General features: G+C 45.9%; 1 protein-coding gene across 5 annotated transcripts in view; it reads right to left on the bottom strand.

Moving 5' to 3' along the window:
* Window positions 1-1,966: 1,966 nt before the first annotated feature.
* Window positions 1,967-19,307, bottom strand: part of KCND3 (potassium voltage-gated channel subfamily D member 3) — a 216,271-nt gene continuing 198,930 nt past the window's right edge. For 3 of the 5 annotated variants that reach the window (XM_030824837.1, XM_003267979.3, XM_030824838.1), the window contains exons 3-8: window positions 15,652-15,814; window positions 9,103-9,204; window positions 8,638-8,727; window positions 6,850-6,906; window positions 5,441-5,688; window positions 1,967-4,691 (exon numbers count right to left, since the gene is read on the bottom strand). In XM_030824837.1, the coding sequence (XP_030680697.1) occupies window positions 4,490-4,691; window positions 5,441-5,688; window positions 6,850-6,906; window positions 8,638-8,727; window positions 9,103-9,204; window positions 15,652-15,814 (862 nt within the window). In that variant the 3' untranslated portion in view covers window positions 1,967-4,489. The remainder of the gene's footprint in view (window positions 4,692-5,440; window positions 5,689-6,849; window positions 6,907-8,637; window positions 8,728-9,102; window positions 9,205-15,651; window positions 15,815-19,307) is intronic. The other 2 variants (XM_030824839.1, XM_003267980.4) reach the window with 1 other exon arrangement.

Raw genomic sequence — 19,307 nt, 5'->3', positions numbered from 1 at the left:
TACATAATGTCCCAATGTACACTTTCCTTGTCTACAATCTAATAAGTGATATCCTGAACTGTAGGAATCATATTTTGAAAACTAGATAAAATCATCAGCATATCCACAAGTTGACGTTTTTGTTAATCATAGATGGGCATTAACTGTCAACTTTAAGTTCTGTTCAAATTCTGTGTGATTGTAAGCTAATGTGTTCAACTGTCACTGAGAATGTCTATTGGTCTTTTGAAAGGGAGTCTATGCAGTTAGTCCTGAGCTTGGCACTAGTTATGAAAATAGGAGATGAAGGAGAAGTAGTACAGAGTTTGTTTCTAGAGATCTTGGTTCACGGTGGTTCTGAATTGAATACTTCCCTCCCCCAAGTCACCACCCGGGAAATCCGGGTATTAAAAATGTAAGCAAGCCTCAGAGCAGTGCAATATAATGTGGAGGAAAAATCCTAGGACAAGATGTCTTAAGTCCTGGATTGCAATAATGGTTCTGCCACTAAATTGCCATGTGAACTTGGATAAATCATTGTTTCTTTCACATGTTTTCCCCTCTCCGAATCAAGGATTTAGCTACTTTACCTACTACCATCACAGACTGTCATAAGGACCACAAGGAGTATAAAAGGTATGCTTCAAAATGTCATTGTCCTAGTCTTCTCTTGAGAAGAGAAAATAAATTTGACTAAAAAAATTGACTCTTCACTTGTTCACTGATTTCTGACAAAATTGATAGTCCATAGATGGTTCTACCCAGAGAATGGTGGTTTCCAAAGTATGGTTTGTATTGGTACAGTCGGGTGATTTCCAAGGGCTGTGTGTGTCCAAGTAGTATTGACATATACGTATTGACATATGAGACTATGTCTCCAATTACAGTATGGATTCTTTGATGGATCTTCTCCAAAGCATCACTGCTCTCAGAGGCAGTGGGTGTGGTAGAAAATGCATTAGACTAATAGTCAAAAGACTTGTGTTCTGGTCTCAGCTCTGTCATTAAATAACTGCATGACCTTGAACAAGTCATTTAATTTTTCTGGGTCTCAGTTTTCTATACTGTAAAATGAATTAGACATTCTTAAATCTTTTCTAGTTCTGATATGCTCTTAATACTACATTTTCTAGGTTCACATTCATTTGACATTTGAATGTAACTGTTAGGTTTGTTTGTTTTGTCCTCCCCCTCCTAATGCTGAGTGGGACTGAATGGAATAGGTGGTTTTGGGAATCTTTTATTATGTCAAAGTGGTTCATGAACTATGAAAGCTCAAGGGTCATGGCTATTGGCCCCCAGAAAATCCTAATATCCCGGTTTTTCAGTCACTGGCCAATGAGTTAGACTTATGAAACTGATTCAGCATACTTTGGACCTTGTGTTTTCTTACAATACCCTTTAGCAGTGTCATCTGGCTGTGTTCTGTTGTGTAGATGAGCCATTTTCCAAAGGTTGACATTTTTTGGACCAGAAGTGAGCTGAGTCTTTTCTCTGGCTAAGGCTACAGTGGAGGATGGAGAAAAAGGGGATAGTCTAATGGTCTTTTAGGAAGTGGCATGATGTGGGCTCTGAACGTGAAGTGGAAGGAACACAAAACATTCTGTTGATTAGGACCAATAAAAAAAAAAACATGGGAAATTGCTTGGGACATGATATTTAACATTTATTAATTTTTGTGGGAACCAGTAAAATGTTCCCTTGGTGCCCTATCAAACAGATCCTTTGTTGAATCTGTCACTATTCTAACCCTGTAATGATCTGTTCTTAAATTCACCACAGGAAGTTTGTATGTGTATGCAACCATGTTCTAATGTACCTCCTTTTTTTTTTTTTTTTTTTTTTTTTTTTTTTTTTTTGAGACGGAGTCTTGCTCTGTCGCCTGGGCTGGAGTGCAGTGGTGCAATCATGGCTCACTGCAACCTCCACCTCCCGGGTTTAAGCAATCCTCCCCCTCAGCCTTCCAAGTAGCTGGGATTACAGGGGCCCACCACCATGCCTGGCTAATTTTTGTATTTTTAGTAGAGATGGGGTTTCACCGTGTTGGCCAGGTTGGTCTTCAACTCCTGACTTCAGGTGATCTGTTCGCCTCGGCCTTCCAAAGTGCTGGGATTACAGGTGTGAGCCACCGCACCCGGCCCTATTTACCGCTTTATCTCTTACCCCACTCAGATCTTATGAAGTATAACTAAGATACTTAGACACTTGTAATTTTGCTCTAGTACTCATTTTCTTTAAGAGAAAAATTCTTTTCTAGTCCTTTGCCTGCCCTCTAAGTGAAGTTTAGCTTGGTCTTCTAATGAGATGTGTATATGAAGTGAATTGATTTAAGTATGTATTCTCTGATGTGATTAGGTTGGTTGTGTGTATACACATGTACTCTGTAGTTGTAAAGCTTTTCTGCCTTTAGTCTGTAAGCTCAGAGGGCAAGAACCACTCCATTCCCACATTAGGGGAAATCCTTGAGGCCAGACCCAGAGAAAGAACTCAGCCCGTGGTCAGTGAGGATAAGCATAAGGAAATAAAGATAGAAAGAAGGCTCCCTCTCCTCTGCCTTCTGCCCACATTCTGGTTAGGTGCCACCTCGAAACCTTTTGAGCCTACAGGGTCAATCGAGCTGGGATCATAGGGAAGCCCACGAAGGGTGTTTTTAGGTTCCTGGCTAGTGAAACTCATTTAGATGGCTGTGGTGGGGAGAGAAATTCTTGGCCTACAATTAAACAGCTAACCACTAAGCTGTAGGATGGATAGGCAGCTCCCGAGGAGCTCACGTATTTCAGAGCCCAGGCTACAGAGACTGCAGCAAGGTGGCTGGGTGTTGGGAAGGGCAGGAAAGGACTTGTCACTAACCCTGAGGCCCACCTACTGTGCTATAAGCAGTGAACAATGGTTAGGAGGATTCCAGAAATGCAGCCCCCAGCTCCACCAGGGTGCAAGCTAGTTGAACAGATATGTTGTCCAGGTGTTCAAGAAATAATCTTCACTCCTTTGCTTGCACAGAGGTGATCAGGCTTCTCCCCCATTTCAGCATCTTCAGGGAGATCAGGCCGAAGCCTCTTCAGACATCAAGTCATCTTTCATAGCAGGTAAGAATCATCTAGAATCTCTTACTTGCTTTTGCTTTGAAGCATTTTTCTTGAGGCACACAGGCTTACCCTTCCACAGCCTCTGTGTGGGAGTTGCCTCTGGTGTGATATAAGTCAGAGGAATCTTGGTCCCCGTACCACTGCCCTCTCTGGAGGAAACTACTCCCGGGGCCTTTTGGAAGGGCTCTGGATGGGCTTTATGGTGGGTCTTGGAGGAAGGGTCTATAGCAAGGTGCCATAATGACCGGCTGAGGCTGCGAGCCCTGGGTCCTTCCGTTCTCCCCTCACTGGCACATACCAGAGTTGACCGCGTCTCAGGTGTTGGCGATTTGCCTTTTCAAGATTCCAGTGTGATAAATCTGTTCATTCCCTTTCTTTCCCAGAAACTGAAACTGCAAACATCAGTGGTTCCAACCCCAAGGGAAGCACCTCTGTTCTGTGAGGTAGACTTCCCTTACCCCTAAACTCTCCCAATTTTTGCTTCACTCTTTCCTCCTCTGTAGTTGCATTCACACAGATAGAACTCCCAGGCACAAGTCTGCTGTGCGTGGCAGTGATGAAGAAGGCTTTACTGATGTGTTTCAGGATCATTGGGATCCAAGTAGAGACAGACGGCTGGACATAGAAACAGCCAGGGGTAAGCAGAGAGGTACAGAGACAAGGGAGACAGGGACAGACAAAGGGTAAGGATTGCCGTGTGGTCACTTGGCAGCTCTGCGCAGGTCAGCTGGGCAGTGGGGGCCCAGGCTCAGTTGACCTCACCCACCTGGGGGAATGGAGAGAGAACTCAGCAATAACTGACTTCTTAGCCTAAAAGCTTTTGCTATAAAAGGAGAAAAAAAAATCCCTCACAAAATGCATTGTTTTGGTTCAAAGGTGTTGGGTCCATGGAGAAAAACATTTCACAAAAATCCGTTGGTGTTTTTGTTTTCCACCTTTTCCCATGAATAAATATTATCCATTAAGAGCCTTGAAAAAGGTGCTTAAATACACAGTGTTATATTTTCTTTCTGTTTTGCTTGTGACAACTTGGCCTCTTTGCTGCTCTTGGTCTTGTATTTTCCTCACTGGGGTCTCCAGAAACGATTGTTATTTGGTCTGAGTCTGAGGCTTCTCCATCCAGGCCATGTCCTGGCACACAGCCTATATCTCCCGGCCCATCCCTGACCCCCCCACCCTCCCTCCCTTCCTCTGGCCCCAGTGAGATGCAGTATCACAGGGCTATGTCCACGCTAGCAGCGTGAACCTCAGGTGCCCCTTTGCTACCTGTTTTTCCTTCCAGGCACAAGTCTCAGTGCTAGGGGTACAATGGGGCAGGCAGAAATAGTGGGGAAAGGGGGGAGGGAGTGGTCCCAGTGGCCACCCACCAACATGCCAGTCCCCTTCATTCCCCACTACCCCCTCTGGCCCTCTGTCCAGTGGTTTTACAAGGCGGAGACCTTGACAACATTGCTGGCTATGGAAGGAATGTTCGTGTTGGGGCCTGGGCTGGCAGGGGGTGGCCGACTTTCCCCCTCTGGGGTTAGCGCTGGGGGAGTGGGGATGCTGATGATGGCTGTGGTGATCTGGGATGTTTTGCAGTTTGGTCTCAGTCCGTCGTCTGCTTTCAAATTAAGGCTGGAGCGACTGGGATAGAAAAGAGTGAGTTGATGATGGTTCCTGCTGGCCAGCATCCCAAAGCTCCCTTGACCCCCTACATTTCTTGCTCATGGTAACTAGGAGGATATTTTGTTGTGCCTCTATCTCTGCCTTTTGTAATCAACTTGTAATTATCCGTTCTAATTATTATTCCCAAACTACTAGCAATTATCAAGTTGTGTATAGTAGGCTTTGAACTGCAGAGTGTACATCACCCCCACCAGTGATTGTTTACCTATCATTTGTGGCATTTGGCATTTGCATTCCCTGAATTCTCTGCAACCCATTTGGAGGTAGTGGGAAGTGGCCTAAATATAAGCAGACAGGGAGGGAAAAGTCAGTCTCTGGGATTCAAATCAACCTAGGATAAGCCATGAGTAACACAGATATGAAAACTGTTTCTCGAGAAAATGGTTGGTTCATTCCTTGTACCAGATCAGGTCATTTTTGTGTATCTAGAGACACGTTATTTTATATGTATATATATAATTCTTTTTAAAGTTGTTTTTTTTTTCCCTGTTATCTATTTTCAGCCTAAGCTGCTATAGTACCTACTCCAACAGCATATGAAGGGCCTTTGGGTTTCCTTGCAAGGAAAGGAGGAAGGTAGAGGGGCTCATGCATTAGATAAGGGGAGTGGCTAGAGGATTCTCAAGGTTCTCCTAATGCTGCGATTGTCTAATTCTGTGAATGGGATGATTCGAGCCTTTGTGGATGATGGGATGGAAGCCACCCACCTGGTTGTGAGGGAGGGCTGCTCACTGCCCTGGATGTGGATCGTGCTGAGCTCTTGCATGCTGCGCAGGCGAGTAGCTGGCAGGTTAGAATTGGGCAGGTGTGTGGTCTTCTTACTACGACGGGAGCAGCAGGTGGTAGTGAGGCCTGGGTGGCTGGACAGTGAGGGACTTCTTGTGGATGGGTAGTTCTGCATTGAACTCTCCATGCAGTTCTGCTCAAACATCTGCTCATCAATAAACTCGTGGTTCTGCGGGAGGCAGAAGGAGAAGAAGTAGGAAAAGGAGGTAGGGAGGAGAGAGGTAAGCCCCTATACTCTGTGTGGCTGCCTGTCTCTGTTCTGGACCTTAAAGGAAGGGCTCCCAGCTGCCTGGATGACAGATAAGCATTCAGGAGGGGTGATGTCCCATGGGCATCCAATGAGGACAGAAAGAGAATCATATTGGCAGCCCTGGCCATCAGCTCAAAGGGTAGGGACTACAGTTGTGAAATCATGATGTGACATATACTTCACCTACAGCTTTGAGCTGAAGGGACATAGAGGACACAGAGGAATTCAATGGCATCATCACAGCTAGAAGCAAAGACTTTACTTTCCAGGCTTTGTACAAGATCTGCCAGAGGTGGCAGATAAGGAGTCACTGACTGTGGGAAGTGGGTATGCTAGGTTGTCTTTCCTGGATTTAACAGGTAGGGGTGTGACAAAAACTTTTAAACATGGGGGTCATTCACAGAATTGGGAGAGCATTGATCCTGAAGGCCAGTGGGGCAAACTGTCAGGGATAGGGTTTCTTTTAATTATTTTTCCCCACCTGATTATGGGATATGAGTCCTTAATATACCTGGAGGCACAGGATTCCCTAGGTCAAGTGTAAGCACGGGAAGGGATTGCTAACTATTTCCTGACTGGAGGCCATTGGGATGGGGTATAGCTGAACCCAGGATAACTAAAAAATGGCTGTTTGGCCAAGGTGACTACAAATCTATGGCATTGATGGTCTGGCTAAGGCTGCCAGAGTGAGGAGAAAGTCTGAAGAGAAATGGCATGAAAACAGAGTTCAGGGAAAGACCAGCCTGGCAGCAAATACCAGGAGTCCCCACGGAGCTGGGATGTGGCACAGAGAGATGTGGCACATGGAGACTCACAGGATACCAGCACTGCTGCCATGTTCCACCACCCCTTCCACGCCCCTGGGGAGGTCCAAAGAGGGAACTAGAAAGACAGTTGGGTGGTTCAGCACAAGAAACTGGAAGCCTGAGCTGGTGCTGGGTGTGACAGCAGAGGTAGGAGGAACCCCAGAAGAATCAGCAGCACATGCACAGAACCAGGCCGGGGGGTAAAAAGGGGAGAATCCACAGACTCAGAATTATCAGAGAGAAAAACATCAATTGAATTTTTAAAAAGTTATACCTTGATGGTGGAGGTTCGTACAGATAACAGGGGATCATCCACAAGATAGGACAACCCCTACAGGACAACATGCCAACAGAAGATAAAAACACCATTGATTGTACATTCCAGCATTCCCAAGCCAGTTTTGACATTCAATCTCTTGATCCCGGCATTCCACCCTTTGAGTCAAACATTCCACCCCTCATTCCCAGCATTCTGCCTCCTTCCTCCCAACATTCCACCCTTTAGCCCCAACAGGACCCTGCTCAACCCCAACATTCACTCCTTCTATCCCAACATTCTGCCTCTCCTGCCCCAACATTCCACCCCTTGAGTCCAACATTCCTCCCCTAAAATCCAGCATTCCAGAGCTTTAATCCCAATATCTCACCCCCACAATCCAACATTCTTTCCCTCAAATTCAGCATTCCATCCCTTCAATGCCAGCATTCCATCCCTCAAGTCTAAAATCTCATTTCTTTAATGCCAACATTCCAGCCCTTCAAACCCAAATATTTTCACCCATATCCTTTCAATTTACACATTCCACCCAGCACATGCAACTTGGAAAGGGCAGTTGGGTCCGGGCCTATCCCTTTGGCAAGCTCAGAGTCTTTGAGAGAAAGTCTAGATATGAATATACATTCTTGATTGTAAATCTTGTAACTAGGGTTTGCAGAGCACCTTCCCATTTTGGAAGTCCTTATTGGGTTCAACTGCCATCCACAGTGTCCACATTTGGCTCAGATAGAGTCATCGAAGCCAAGCATGGTGGTCTGTACCTGTAGTTCCAGCTACTTGGGAGGCTGAGGTGGGAGGATCACTTGAGGCCAGGAGTTTTAAAACCAGCCTGGGCAACATAGCAAGATCCTGTCCCTGCAGCCCCGCACCCCCCTCCCCACTAAAAAAAAAAGAGTCATCTAACATTTATTCTCTCTACATCTGGGAGGCCAGGATATGGAACATCTAGAATTAGGAAGTTCCTTCCTGAAGGGTACTCAGCCCTGACTGTAGACTCTTTGGGGAGGAGGTTCTAGAAAGGAGGAGGAAGGCTTTCATTTTGTTTCTCCTTGGCTTTTCTACCCTGACCTCTCTTCCCTGTCTACTATTCCTAGCAGTTTCTGCCAAGGGTCCAGGGTTGGCCCCACTGCCCTTCCTTTCAGTTTGATGGTTAGGCACAAGCATCATTCCACACTCCAGCTGTGGCACCCTAAACCATGGCTCTGTTTTAACAATCAGCCTGTTAGCATCTGGACTCCCTGAGAACCACAGGGTGACTGGGCAGGGGTGGGGGCGGGGGTGGTACTTCTGAATCCTAGTTGGAGAAATACATGCACTGCCTCCTTCACACGCTGTCTGCAGGAGGATGTAGGGAGCCAAGGGGCCCACAGGCTGCATCAACCCAGCCCCAGAGGTGGGACAGAAATCAACACTCTTCTCTACCGTTCTATACAAATTCAGCCCAAGCTTTGAAGGGTGATGCCCGTCAGAACTGAGAAACTGATAGGCAGACGCCTAAGTCCTCAGTAATCAAGAAATGGGCCGTGGAGATGAGTGTAGGAGTGTGTGGGAGGCCGGGGGAGTGGCCTCCTCAATGCTCCTGCAGGACAGAGCTGGTCTCCCACCCTGGTGACCTTGCCCCACTCCTCAGGGTCTTCCACCTGAGGGCCAGTAGATCCCATCACTACCTTTTCGATCTGAAGGGGACAGACTTTGACTTCTGGCCCAGAGTGAAGATGTGAGTACAGCCTTAGAAAAGGGTCAGGGTCAGCGATGAAAAGGAGGTGGCAATGGGCTGGGACTCACAGTGGTTTTTTCCAGGCAGTGCAGCAGATGATGATGCTGGCTCTCGATGAGTGAGGTGGTCTTGCCCATGTGCTCCTCTTCTGGGGTGCCCTAGTAAAAAAGGAAGAGAGATTGAGTAAAAAGTTGGTGGCTCTTCCCCTCTCCAGCTCCTTCATTTCTCCACTAAAGGTCAAAGGGCAATAGAATAATCAAATTTTTTTTATTTGACCAAATTTCAGGGTCAGCATTGAATATGCTAGGCTTTGGGCTCAGGGGCCCTTGGTCTAAATCTGGTTTAGGGGTAGTGGTGATAATCCTATGGAAGTGGTGTGTGAATGGGGGGCTGCTACCTGGGGAAAGTTTGGAAACATGTCCTCCTTGGGGTTCATACTGGGGCTCTGGGGTGGGAGGGCTGGTGTCCCGAGAAAGAGGAAGCAAGCCCATCTGCCCCTTTATGTTCCCAGCCCAGGTCCTCTAGGCACCTACCGTCAGCTCCAGCGCCTCGTTGAGGAGTCCATTGCGCTTGCTGTGCAGGTATGCATTCGAACTGCCTGTTTTGGCCACACGGATCCTGGCAAGGCGGGCCTTCTGTGATTGGCAGAGATAATAAAAGAATGAGGGAGACCATGGTACAAAAAGACAGCAAGCCTGGTGAAGCTGTGAGGCTGGCTTCCCAGGTGACACCTGATGAAGGGGATGAGGCTGTTTCTCTCCAACCTCATGCATCTCCAGTTACAGACCCAGGGACTGGGTCTGAGACGTTGTGTACCCACTTTCTATAGTTTGGTTGGGTCAGAATTCCCAGGAGTCTCCACTCATCTCTCCAGCCCGGGTATAATCCTGGCAGGAGAAATATCACTCATCCAAGCTCTCTTCTCCCAAAGGTTTCATGACCTTTATCTACTCAGTATTGCAAAATGCCATGTGCTATTCAGTTGCGCTACTCAGTTTTCTTATCTCTAACTAAACTGCAAACTCCTTAGAGGAGTGTATGTGCTAGCTGCCCTGATTCTCCTCTAGGGTCCAGTACAATTTTCTGCATATAGTAGGTCCCCAAATATTAGTTAATTATGAGAAAAGCAAGGAGTGTGCCTATGTGCTCTTCAATGCTTCTTAACTCCTCTGCAATTTTTTTCTTAGCACTTATTACTAAGGAAATATATGTTTTATATATTTATCTTGATACTTTCTCTTTCTCTTCCACTAAAATGTAAATTCCTTGAGGGCAGGAGTTTTTGCCTTGTTTACTGATGTACCCACAGTAAACAGTAGGTTCTCGATTTTTTAAGTTAATAAAACACATTTACAATTGTATTTCTGTCTTTGGGAGTGGATTCATGCATGTATATGGTGTTTTTTTTTTGTTTTTGTTTTTGTTTTTTTTTTTTTTTTTGAGACGGAGTCTCGCTGTCACCCAGGCTGGTGTGCAGTGGCGTGATCTCGGCTCACTGCAACCTCTGCCTCCTGGGTTCAAGCAATTCTCCTGCCTCAGCCTCCTGAGCAGCTGGGATTACAGGCACCCACCAACACGCTCAGCTAATTTTTGTATTTTTAGCAGAGATGGGGTTTCACTATGTTGGCCAGGCTGGTCTCAAACTCCTGACCTCAGGTGATCTGCCTGCCTTGGCCTCCCAAAGTGCTCAGATTACCGGTGTGAGCCACCGCGCCTGACCGCATGTATATATGTTAATATATATTTATTTTGCTGCGCATGACAGTGGGAATGAGTATAGGTACATGTGAGAGTTGACCGGGTGTGCATAAGAAGGGAGGATAGGACACATTTCTATACACTACTTGGCTTTAAGTAGGACAACTGAAACTCTCCCCAGCTCCAACCTGGGAAACCTTCAGCAGAGAAGGTCCACTGCAGGAGGGCTGCATGGTATCAAGCTCATCTCTCCTGCTTGCACAGGGAGAAGCTGAACACATTACACATGCTGGCTGCCCTTCTCCTTCCTAATGACTGTAATCATTGTCACTATGACAGTAGCACAGCCAAAGAGAAAGGACTAAGGAATGAGACTGAGAGAGGGAGAAGGGACTGGGTAGAGGTTTCTTGCTAGTTTAAAAAAATGCAGCTTGAGGTTTGGGCTCTGTAGATCTATTTACAGCCCCAGGTGCTTGCTACTGGAAGCAGAACAGCCCACAAGGATAGCAGACCCATCCTGGAGTAGAAGGTCCCTCCTGGCTCTGAGCAAGTCCACATGTGACTTCAACACGGACCCTAAGCAGGAAAAGAGTCCTAGGGAAATTGTGGCAATTTCCACTTCTTGTCACCCTCTCCCCAAGTGTCCTGCTGGGCTGGTTCATCTGCTAAAAGGAGACCATGGTCTCAGGGGTTCAGGTGGTCAACAGAAGCACAAAGGACGTATATCTCTTGCTTCCTGGGAACTATCTCCTTGCAGAAACAATTCAACTCCCTTCCCAGGCTTCCAAATGTGGGGAAGGGGCCAGGACTTGAGCCTGAAAGATCTTCCTTTAAGTCTGAGGAAGAATAAAGGAGAGAATAAAAAGGGGAACCTGGGAGAGAAAGGATGATGGCAAATCAGCCCTATCATTCCTCCTCTCTACAAGCAGAGAACATTGATTAGGGGGCCAGGACAGTTCTACTCTGTGGGAATCCTGCTCCAGCCCTCCCCTTGGCTAGATGTTTACATTCAAGCAAGTTCCTCATATTTGAGGATGTGGCTGCAATTGCTTTAGGTGAGTGCTGGGTGTTGAGAGTTTCATATGGAAATCCAATTGTGTCAAGCTTATTATAGTCTTATATAATTTGATTGCACCACTTGGAGCCAGACCGTTCTTGTATCTGGGGTCCGTCTTCATTAGTTTCTAGAGATGAAAGATTCTCCTGTTCTTCTTTGTGGCACTTCTTTTAATCATATCTTACCCTGGGCTCTATTAAAACAACAGATTGTCATATCAAATGTACTAGATCATTTAATCGCTTCCCACACAGGACAAAGAGATTTGCAATGGATTTACAGAACCATACCCAGCATATGAAATTTGGTGGGGCTCTATGGCTTGGTTTTGAGCTCTTGGGGGCTGGGGCATGTGGCTTATGCATATTTTTATCTGTAACATCCAACACAGGGTTTCACACTGAACAGGTGCTCAAGCAAAGTTTATGATGGCCGAGGAAGGAAGAAGATCCCATGTAGTTGGCTGGAAGGCCATGCTTATACTGCCACTGTAATGGGCTTAATCCTTGAGTGGATTGGTCAGCTTCACCCTCTTCTATGGCCTTAAGAACAATGTGAGAGTTAAAAGAGAGCTTAGAGATCATCCAGACAAATTCAAAGACAAAAAAAAAAAAAAAAAAAAAAAAAAAGGAGGATGTGAGGGAAGTGACTTATCCAGGCAAAGGCAGTGGACGATCAAGACTTCAGCTCAGGACCTCCAACTTTCAGACTGAATGCTGCTTCCAGAACATTCCTCTCCTTTCCTGAATTTTCACCATCAGACAAGTTTCAAAATTCAAGCAAAGCCCAGGAGATTGCGTTTTCAACAAATGTGGAGACTCCAGCTTTGAGGAGAGGGGATCTGGAAGGAGAATGCTGCTACCCTAGGTACAGTTGCAGGTACCATCTATGTTCAAGCCAATACTTCTATCAATCCTTGGGAGGCCTCTCACAATTAAGCACTTTCTTCCTATCTGGCTGATGGGTGCCTTTTAACCATGAGTATTTCTATCTCTTGTTCTTGGAGCGGCAGAAGGAGGAGAAAGAGAAAGAAATGGAAAGGCCAAAACATGGGCAATTGCATTCTGGGACATTTATTTCAGAGAAATTAAAACTTATGCTCACATAAAAACCTCTACATGATTGTGCACAGTAGCTTTATTTGTAATAGCCCAAAACTGAAATCATCCCTGGTGTTTCTCATCAGGCAAATAAACAAACTGGTACATCTGTACCATGGATACTACTCAGCAATAATGAATGGATTACCTATACAGCAACTTGGATGAAAATCCAGGAATCATATAGAATGGAAAAAGCCAATACCCAAAGGTTACCTATTGCATGAATTCCTTTATATAACATTTTTGGAATTAAAACATTTATAAATGATGGAAAAATAAATGGTTGCCAGGGGTTAGGGACAGGGCAGGGCTAGGGCAGAAGGTGGGGTTATGAAAGGGCAACCCATGGGATCCTTGTGATGTTGGAACTGTTCAGTCTCTTGACCGTGGCAGTGGATGCATTAACTTATCACTCACACACACACACACACATACCCACCCACACCTGTCCAAGTAAAACTGGAGATATCTGAATAAGATTGGTAGGTTGTACAATGCCCATATCCTGGTGGTGATATATAGTACTACTGTTTTGTAAAATGTTACCACTAGGGGAAACTGGTGGACAAACTTTACAAGAGATTGCTCTGTGTTATTTCTTACAACTATGTGAGCATCTATAATTATCTCAATAAAACATTTCATTAAAAAAAGAATATGGGTATGCACCAGAACTGGATATGGGGATGAAATGCCCCAATCCAGATGTTCCTCTCTCTCTGTCCACTGCCAGACCTCCCCCTATCTCCAGTTCACTTGGCTCAGAGGACACAGTATCTAAGGCAAATAGTAATAGACTAATCTTAGTAATAATCCCAAGCAAACCAGTCATGGGAAGAGGATGACGATATACCTACTATAACTCCCAAGTATGTGGTCTGGGCTGAGAACTATCATTAGTTTCCTTCCCATCCCATATTTCCACTTTCCACCAAATCCTCTGGACCTACTTGCCTTGACCCATGGTGACAGACTCAATGCTGAAGCAGCCAGTATTTTTTTTCCCTCTTATAGGAAGCCCAAGGTGACAGAGACAGAGCTGAGCAGCCTTGAGGAGAAACAGTATCCAGGCAAGTTGAAAACACTGTAAATACTCTGATTTCAAGGGGATACAGAAGAGGGAGAGGGAAAGGGGCAGGGCGGGAGGGAGACCCATCTTTAGCAGCTAGAGGATGGAAGAAGCCTAAGTTGCTCCTAGATTTTAATCACACAGGATGAGCTTTATAATGTCCTAGGGGAGAGCTGGGAACACGCCCGTAATCCCAGTTACTCTGGAGGCTGAGGTGGGAGGATTCCTGGACCCCAGGAGTTTGACTCCATCCTGGGCAACATAGTGAGATCCCATCTCTAAAATAATAATAATAATAAATCAATTCCCAGGTGAAGGGAAGGTAGCTGTAGGAGCCACTGAGAACACAGCTGGAATGGGCTGTCACTGGTGTGTGCACAGCCGTGGGCTAGTGTGTGAGCTGAGGATTCCTGTGAACCTCACCTGCTCTGCCAGAAACCTGTGTCAGCCCTAGCCCCTTGGGGGCGGGGCCACTAGAGGATCCCTGGCCCTTCAGGGTCTCTGGTTCCTGAATGTGGGAAGGAGATCCCAGTTTCTGCATAACAAATTTAGACCCTATTCAAATTTGCTGCCTGACTTGAACAGGGAAAGAGGTAAGATTTCCATTTCTGGGATGACTGGCAGGGAACAGGAGGTAGGGAAACCCTGACCTTGGGTGAAGAGGTAGGAGATAGGCATGTATGGGACAGAAAGGATGACGGACAGAGCCAGAAGATAAATCTTAAGGTGGCAACTTAACAGACCAGGTCAGGATAAATAAAAGCAGAGGCAGAGGGGACAGGAGGGCAAGGAGCCAACCATAAAAGCACACAGAAGGTGATAGGCTGGAGGTGAGAACCAACTGGATTCACTATACAATTATATTTATTATACATTTTGGAGCTAGCTTTCATAACCTTTATAGATTTGTGATGGTCGGCATACACAGATCTTTTCGGAAATTCTGGATTTCTTCCTCCATAACGACATTAACTTCCCTTTGAGCCTTTACACCCAAGGCAAGCCCTGCTACCTGGAGGTTATCCCTGCAAGCAGAAGGCCAGTAGCAGGGATTCTGTAGCAAGGAAAGAATCTGGCTGCAATGCATAGGGCCGACCACATAGTATGTGCTCAGTAAATGTTTGCGGAATAATGGATAAAAGAATAAAGTAAGGAGACAAAACCCCAAGCCTCCAAAAGCCAGTCTTTCAACAGTTCTCCTCCTGCCCATTGTCCTCAGAAAGGCTCTGGCCATAACCCCTGGGGGCTGAGATGCTGCTGAAGGGGCACCACAGTTCAGCCCAGATCTGAAGACAATGAAAAACACCGCTTTCCCACTTCCCCAACCCAGATATCCCTCTTCTGAGAGGAAACCTGGGGAAAGTCACTACTCAGGAACTTCACTGGCTAGATGCCTTAAAAATGCAAGTGAACAAGAGTTGGCTGAGTTGATAAGTTGTTCTGGAAACAAGGTTGAGGGCTAGCTGGAAAAAGAGGCTTCTTTCTGAGCACCAAAGCCTTCAGACATTTTTCCTCATTGCATGGGCAAATGACCGTATTTTACTCTCTCCTGCCATTTTCAGCAGTGTGTATTGAACATAATCTAAAACTTTCCCCAGGACTGATGGTTAGTCTCCTGATCACCAACTGCAGTTGACTTCAGTGCCTTTGCCCTATGATATCTTGGAAATTCCTAAAGCCTGTTGTGCCATTTGTCCCTGAACTCAATGGCCTCAGGATGCTCTCCTTTCACAGTATTTATTTTTCTTTTCAACAAATTTATTTTTGCCACTGGGTTTTGTATAGGCTTTTATAGGATATTAAAAAGAGATTATGTTTCCTAGTAAGCTCTTGGCTGGGAGAGGGAGGAGTGCGGGGATGGCTGAGTGGCAGTGGCTGAGGGAGTGGAGGTGGAGCCAGGGGCCAAGGAAATTGCCAAAAAATGTCCAAAGAGGGATAATCAGCTTACAGATAACTGAGGGTTCAATGCCTTTTGGAACTGACTGGGGCTGGAATTCAGGAGACTGGTGAGCAGGAAGGGACCGAAGCTACCTTACCTTGCAAAGCCAGAGGCCGTCTGTGCAGTGATCCTCTGAGGAGCTCTAGGCCTGGCTCCCTGACTGGTGCTCCCCCACATCCTTTACACTGCCCCCGCTTCCCTGAGTCTGAGGCTTACCTTTTGTGCCCTGCGTTTATCAGCTCTCTGATTCTGGTGGTAAATCCGGCTAAAGTTGGAAACAATCACAGGGACTGGCAGGGCAATGACCAGGACGCCACTCAAGGAGCAGATGGAGCCGAAGATCTTCCCTGCAATCGTCTTAGGCACCATGTCTCCGTACCTGAGAGAGGGAGAGAAACAGGGTGTAAGGGAGAGAGGGTCATTTGGGAAACAAGGCAGGCTTCCCTGCCAATCGTTCACCCATTCATTCATTCATTCATTCAGCAATTGTTTAGAGTACCTACTGTGTGCCAGGTACTGTGACATGGACCTGGGGGTGAACAAGAGAGACAAGATCCTTATGTGCAGGGAGCCAACATCCTAACAAGACCATAAACAATTAAGTGAATACATAAAAATATCGTGTCTTGGTTGGTTCTATGAAGAGACTAGAGAGAGGTGCTGCATCAGGTGGTGGGAGTGTGGTCAGGAAAGGCCTCTCTGAGGAGCTAACATTTAAGCTGAGAGCTGAATGTAAAGGATCCAGCCATGTAAAACACCTGGGGACAAGTGTGTGTGGTAGGGGAAACAGCACGTACGAGGCCTTTAAGTAGCAGGAAGGAGTTTGGCCTGATCTAGGAATTGTCAAAGGGTCAGCATGACTGGACACCACAAGAGGAGGGTAAGGCAGGCAGGGGCCAGATCACGCAGTGTCTGATGGGCCATGGGGAGGGATACGGGTTTATCCCATTCAGTGAGGCGCCATGAGGAGTTTTAAGCAGAAGAGTAACAGAATCTCATTTATGATGATAACAACAAATAACAAACTCACGTATTCATGTGGATTTGTAATTTACAAAGCACTTCTACATATTTAGCTCACATAAGCCCCATGAACCCTGTGAACTTTGTATTCTTATCCCCATTGTATAGATGCAGGAACTGAGGCTGAGATAATTACATGGACTGCTCTCATTTGCTCAGCTGGGATTAAAAGCCACTCTTCTTGCTTTTGTCTATTTTCCAGTAGCCATAGCATCTCAGAGGGGGACCATGAGCTCTGAAGCTCAGCCCCTTAAAGCTGTGAAGCCACTTTGGCACTGTGCTGGCTCCTCTCAGAGCTTGGAGAAACTCTTTTAAGTACTTCACACCCTAGCAGCTCAGCTGCCCTCTGGGACCAGGTTGGCCTGGATCCTACTCAGTTCTGGGCATGCAGGCCAGAGCCTCTGTCCCTCCAATCAATAAGATACTCTCCACAGTGGTTAAGTGTTTAGTCTCCTCTTTATTGAGATAATTGAAAGGCCTTATTAGGCAAAGAGCTGTGATTACTCCTTCGACTAAAGCCAGAAACACCATCTCCCCTGCCTCTGTGCCCTCTGGGTGTCTGGAGCAGAAACAAGCTTAGGATGACCAGGAATTGTTTCTGCTAAAATAGGCTCAAAGTCATCTGTCCTGAGGAAACCACGGGGCTTGGGTTTCCAGAGAGGATGTGGAAGGGGATGGGGCAAGCTATTTCAGAAGTATGAACACCCAAGAACTTGGTGGAGGACATGGCAGAGGTAGACGGGTATTTGGTGAATGAATGAATGAATGATCTCACTTAAGCCTCTCAATTCCCTGTGAAGTAGGCTCCTGTTTTGAGACTGTCTTCCTTCTCCTTCAGTGTTCATGCCCTTTGCCCTGGCTCAAGATTTCCTGGACGTGCACTAGCATTAAGGCCTGTGCTAGAGCCTTCTAGATCTTTGCAGCTAGGATTGTCTCCTCTGCCATGGTACTCAGGAGAGGCCTCCAGGGAAGTGGTTGAGAACATGGATTCTGAATTTAGATAACGTGGGTTCAAGACTCACCCCGCTCCATAAAATAACTGTATGATCTTGGGGGGATGTTACTCTGGGCCTTAGTTTCCTTGTCTGTAAAATGAAGATAATAACAGTAACCTAGATTATAATCCTATTGTGACATATACAGCTCCACAAACAATAGATACTATTACTTTTAGCTAGGCATTCTGAAAACCACAGTCTCTGTTGATGGGAAAGTCTAAAAACACAGTTGGTTGTCCCAAGTTCAAATAGCCCCATTGATGAAGAAAAGGGGGCTGCCTCTGAGATATATCACCTTAGCTGGGATTTTCAGATGACACAACTGAAAGGGGGCCTGCGGGCACAGGGTTGTGGATGAAAATAAAGCATGGCAGGAGTGCAGAAGAACAATGCCAGAAAGGCTGCATTTCAGAGTGACCAAGGCTGGTGAGGAATGCTAAGGACAACAGAAAGATTGCTTCATCCATATGAAGAAAGTGGGAGAAGGGAAGCCATGCCTCCTGCTGGGGCAGATGGTCTGCTAGTGACAGATGACAAGGAGAAAGCCGAACAATCCACTCCCAGGCATCCTCTGCCTTCTCCACCGGGAATAAGGAGCTGCATCTTGGAGAGGCTGGAACAAATGCCAAAAAGAAGGATCCAGAGCTTAAAGTAGGAGACAGGAGAGCAGGCAAGTGTCCAGCTGAATTCAGTAAATTTACATCACAGGCCCACATGAATCCCACCCGGGAGACAGGAGGAATGTGCAGATGGGGTTGCAGAACACTGCCCTGGATCCTTGAGAAATCATGGTGCAGCAGAAAATTACCAAGAGACTAGAGATGGAAAATGGCAGTACTGAATTTTTAAAGAAGGCAAAAGGAGGTCTGAGAAACCACAGACCAATAGGCTTGGTATCCATAAAGTGTGCCATCAAATTGCTGGCAGAATTCGAGAGCAGATTATTAAGTAGACAGCTTGTGAATACTTGGAAAATAAGCTGTATTGGTTCACTAGGCACACATCTTGCCAAATTAACCTTATTTCTTGTTTTGACAGTGAGGTTAGCTGGTTGGTAGATCAGGAGACTGCTCCAGACCTACTGCATCATGATTTTAACAAGATGTGTTCTTGTCCCAGTTCTTTATACCCTTGACAAGCTGGAGGAATGTGGTGTGGATAGCAGTGTGGTTAGCAGGGTTTGCACAACCATCTCCAGTCTTCTGGCACTTCTCAAAGATTACCAACTGTGGTCCTATGCCAGCAAAGGAAGTTCATGGTTTTCATGTTAAAATGTCTCCTTTAATGAAAAAGGAAATAAGTAAATGAAATAAAGAATGGATCTCAAGTTATGAGTATGTTCAGTGGTATGTTCCAGAATTTTTCAACAACTTGTAAAAGCCAGAGGGAGGCAGCATGGCCTAATAATTAAGAGAGGACACTGGAGTCCAACCTGGGTTTGAACCCTAGCTTACATTAGTTACCAACTAGTTAAGTGACCCTGGGGCATTTATTTAACCTGAGCCTCTATCACTTATAAAATGGGTTTATATCCCCAGGGTTGTTGCGATAATTAATGAGATAATTCAAAAGAAACACTTAATTCAGTGTTTGAATAACTGTAAATTGTCTAGAATTAGCCAGTGTAGTGGGTACCTATTGTTTTGTCTGCTGACACCCTTATAGGAACTGTGTCCCTCATTCCCATGATGATGTAAACTTGTAAACTGTCCAGATAAGCTGCCATATTTCCCATGCCCCGATGCCCACTTGCCCCAGCTGGTGAGCTCAAAATAGGGCATCTCACCCAAGCTGAACCAATGACTTCCTTTCCTGGATTTTTTAAAAGCTTTACTGAGACACAATTTACAT

The sequence above is a fragment of the Nomascus leucogenys genome, chromosome 12 (assembly GCF_006542625.1).
Source record: "Nomascus leucogenys isolate Asia chromosome 12, Asia_NLE_v1, whole genome shotgun sequence".
Taxonomy (NCBI): domain Eukaryota; kingdom Metazoa; phylum Chordata; class Mammalia; order Primates; family Hylobatidae; genus Nomascus; species Nomascus leucogenys.
The sequence above is the reverse complement of the archived record's forward strand: the minus strand, read 5'-3'. Positions and strand labels throughout refer to the sequence as shown.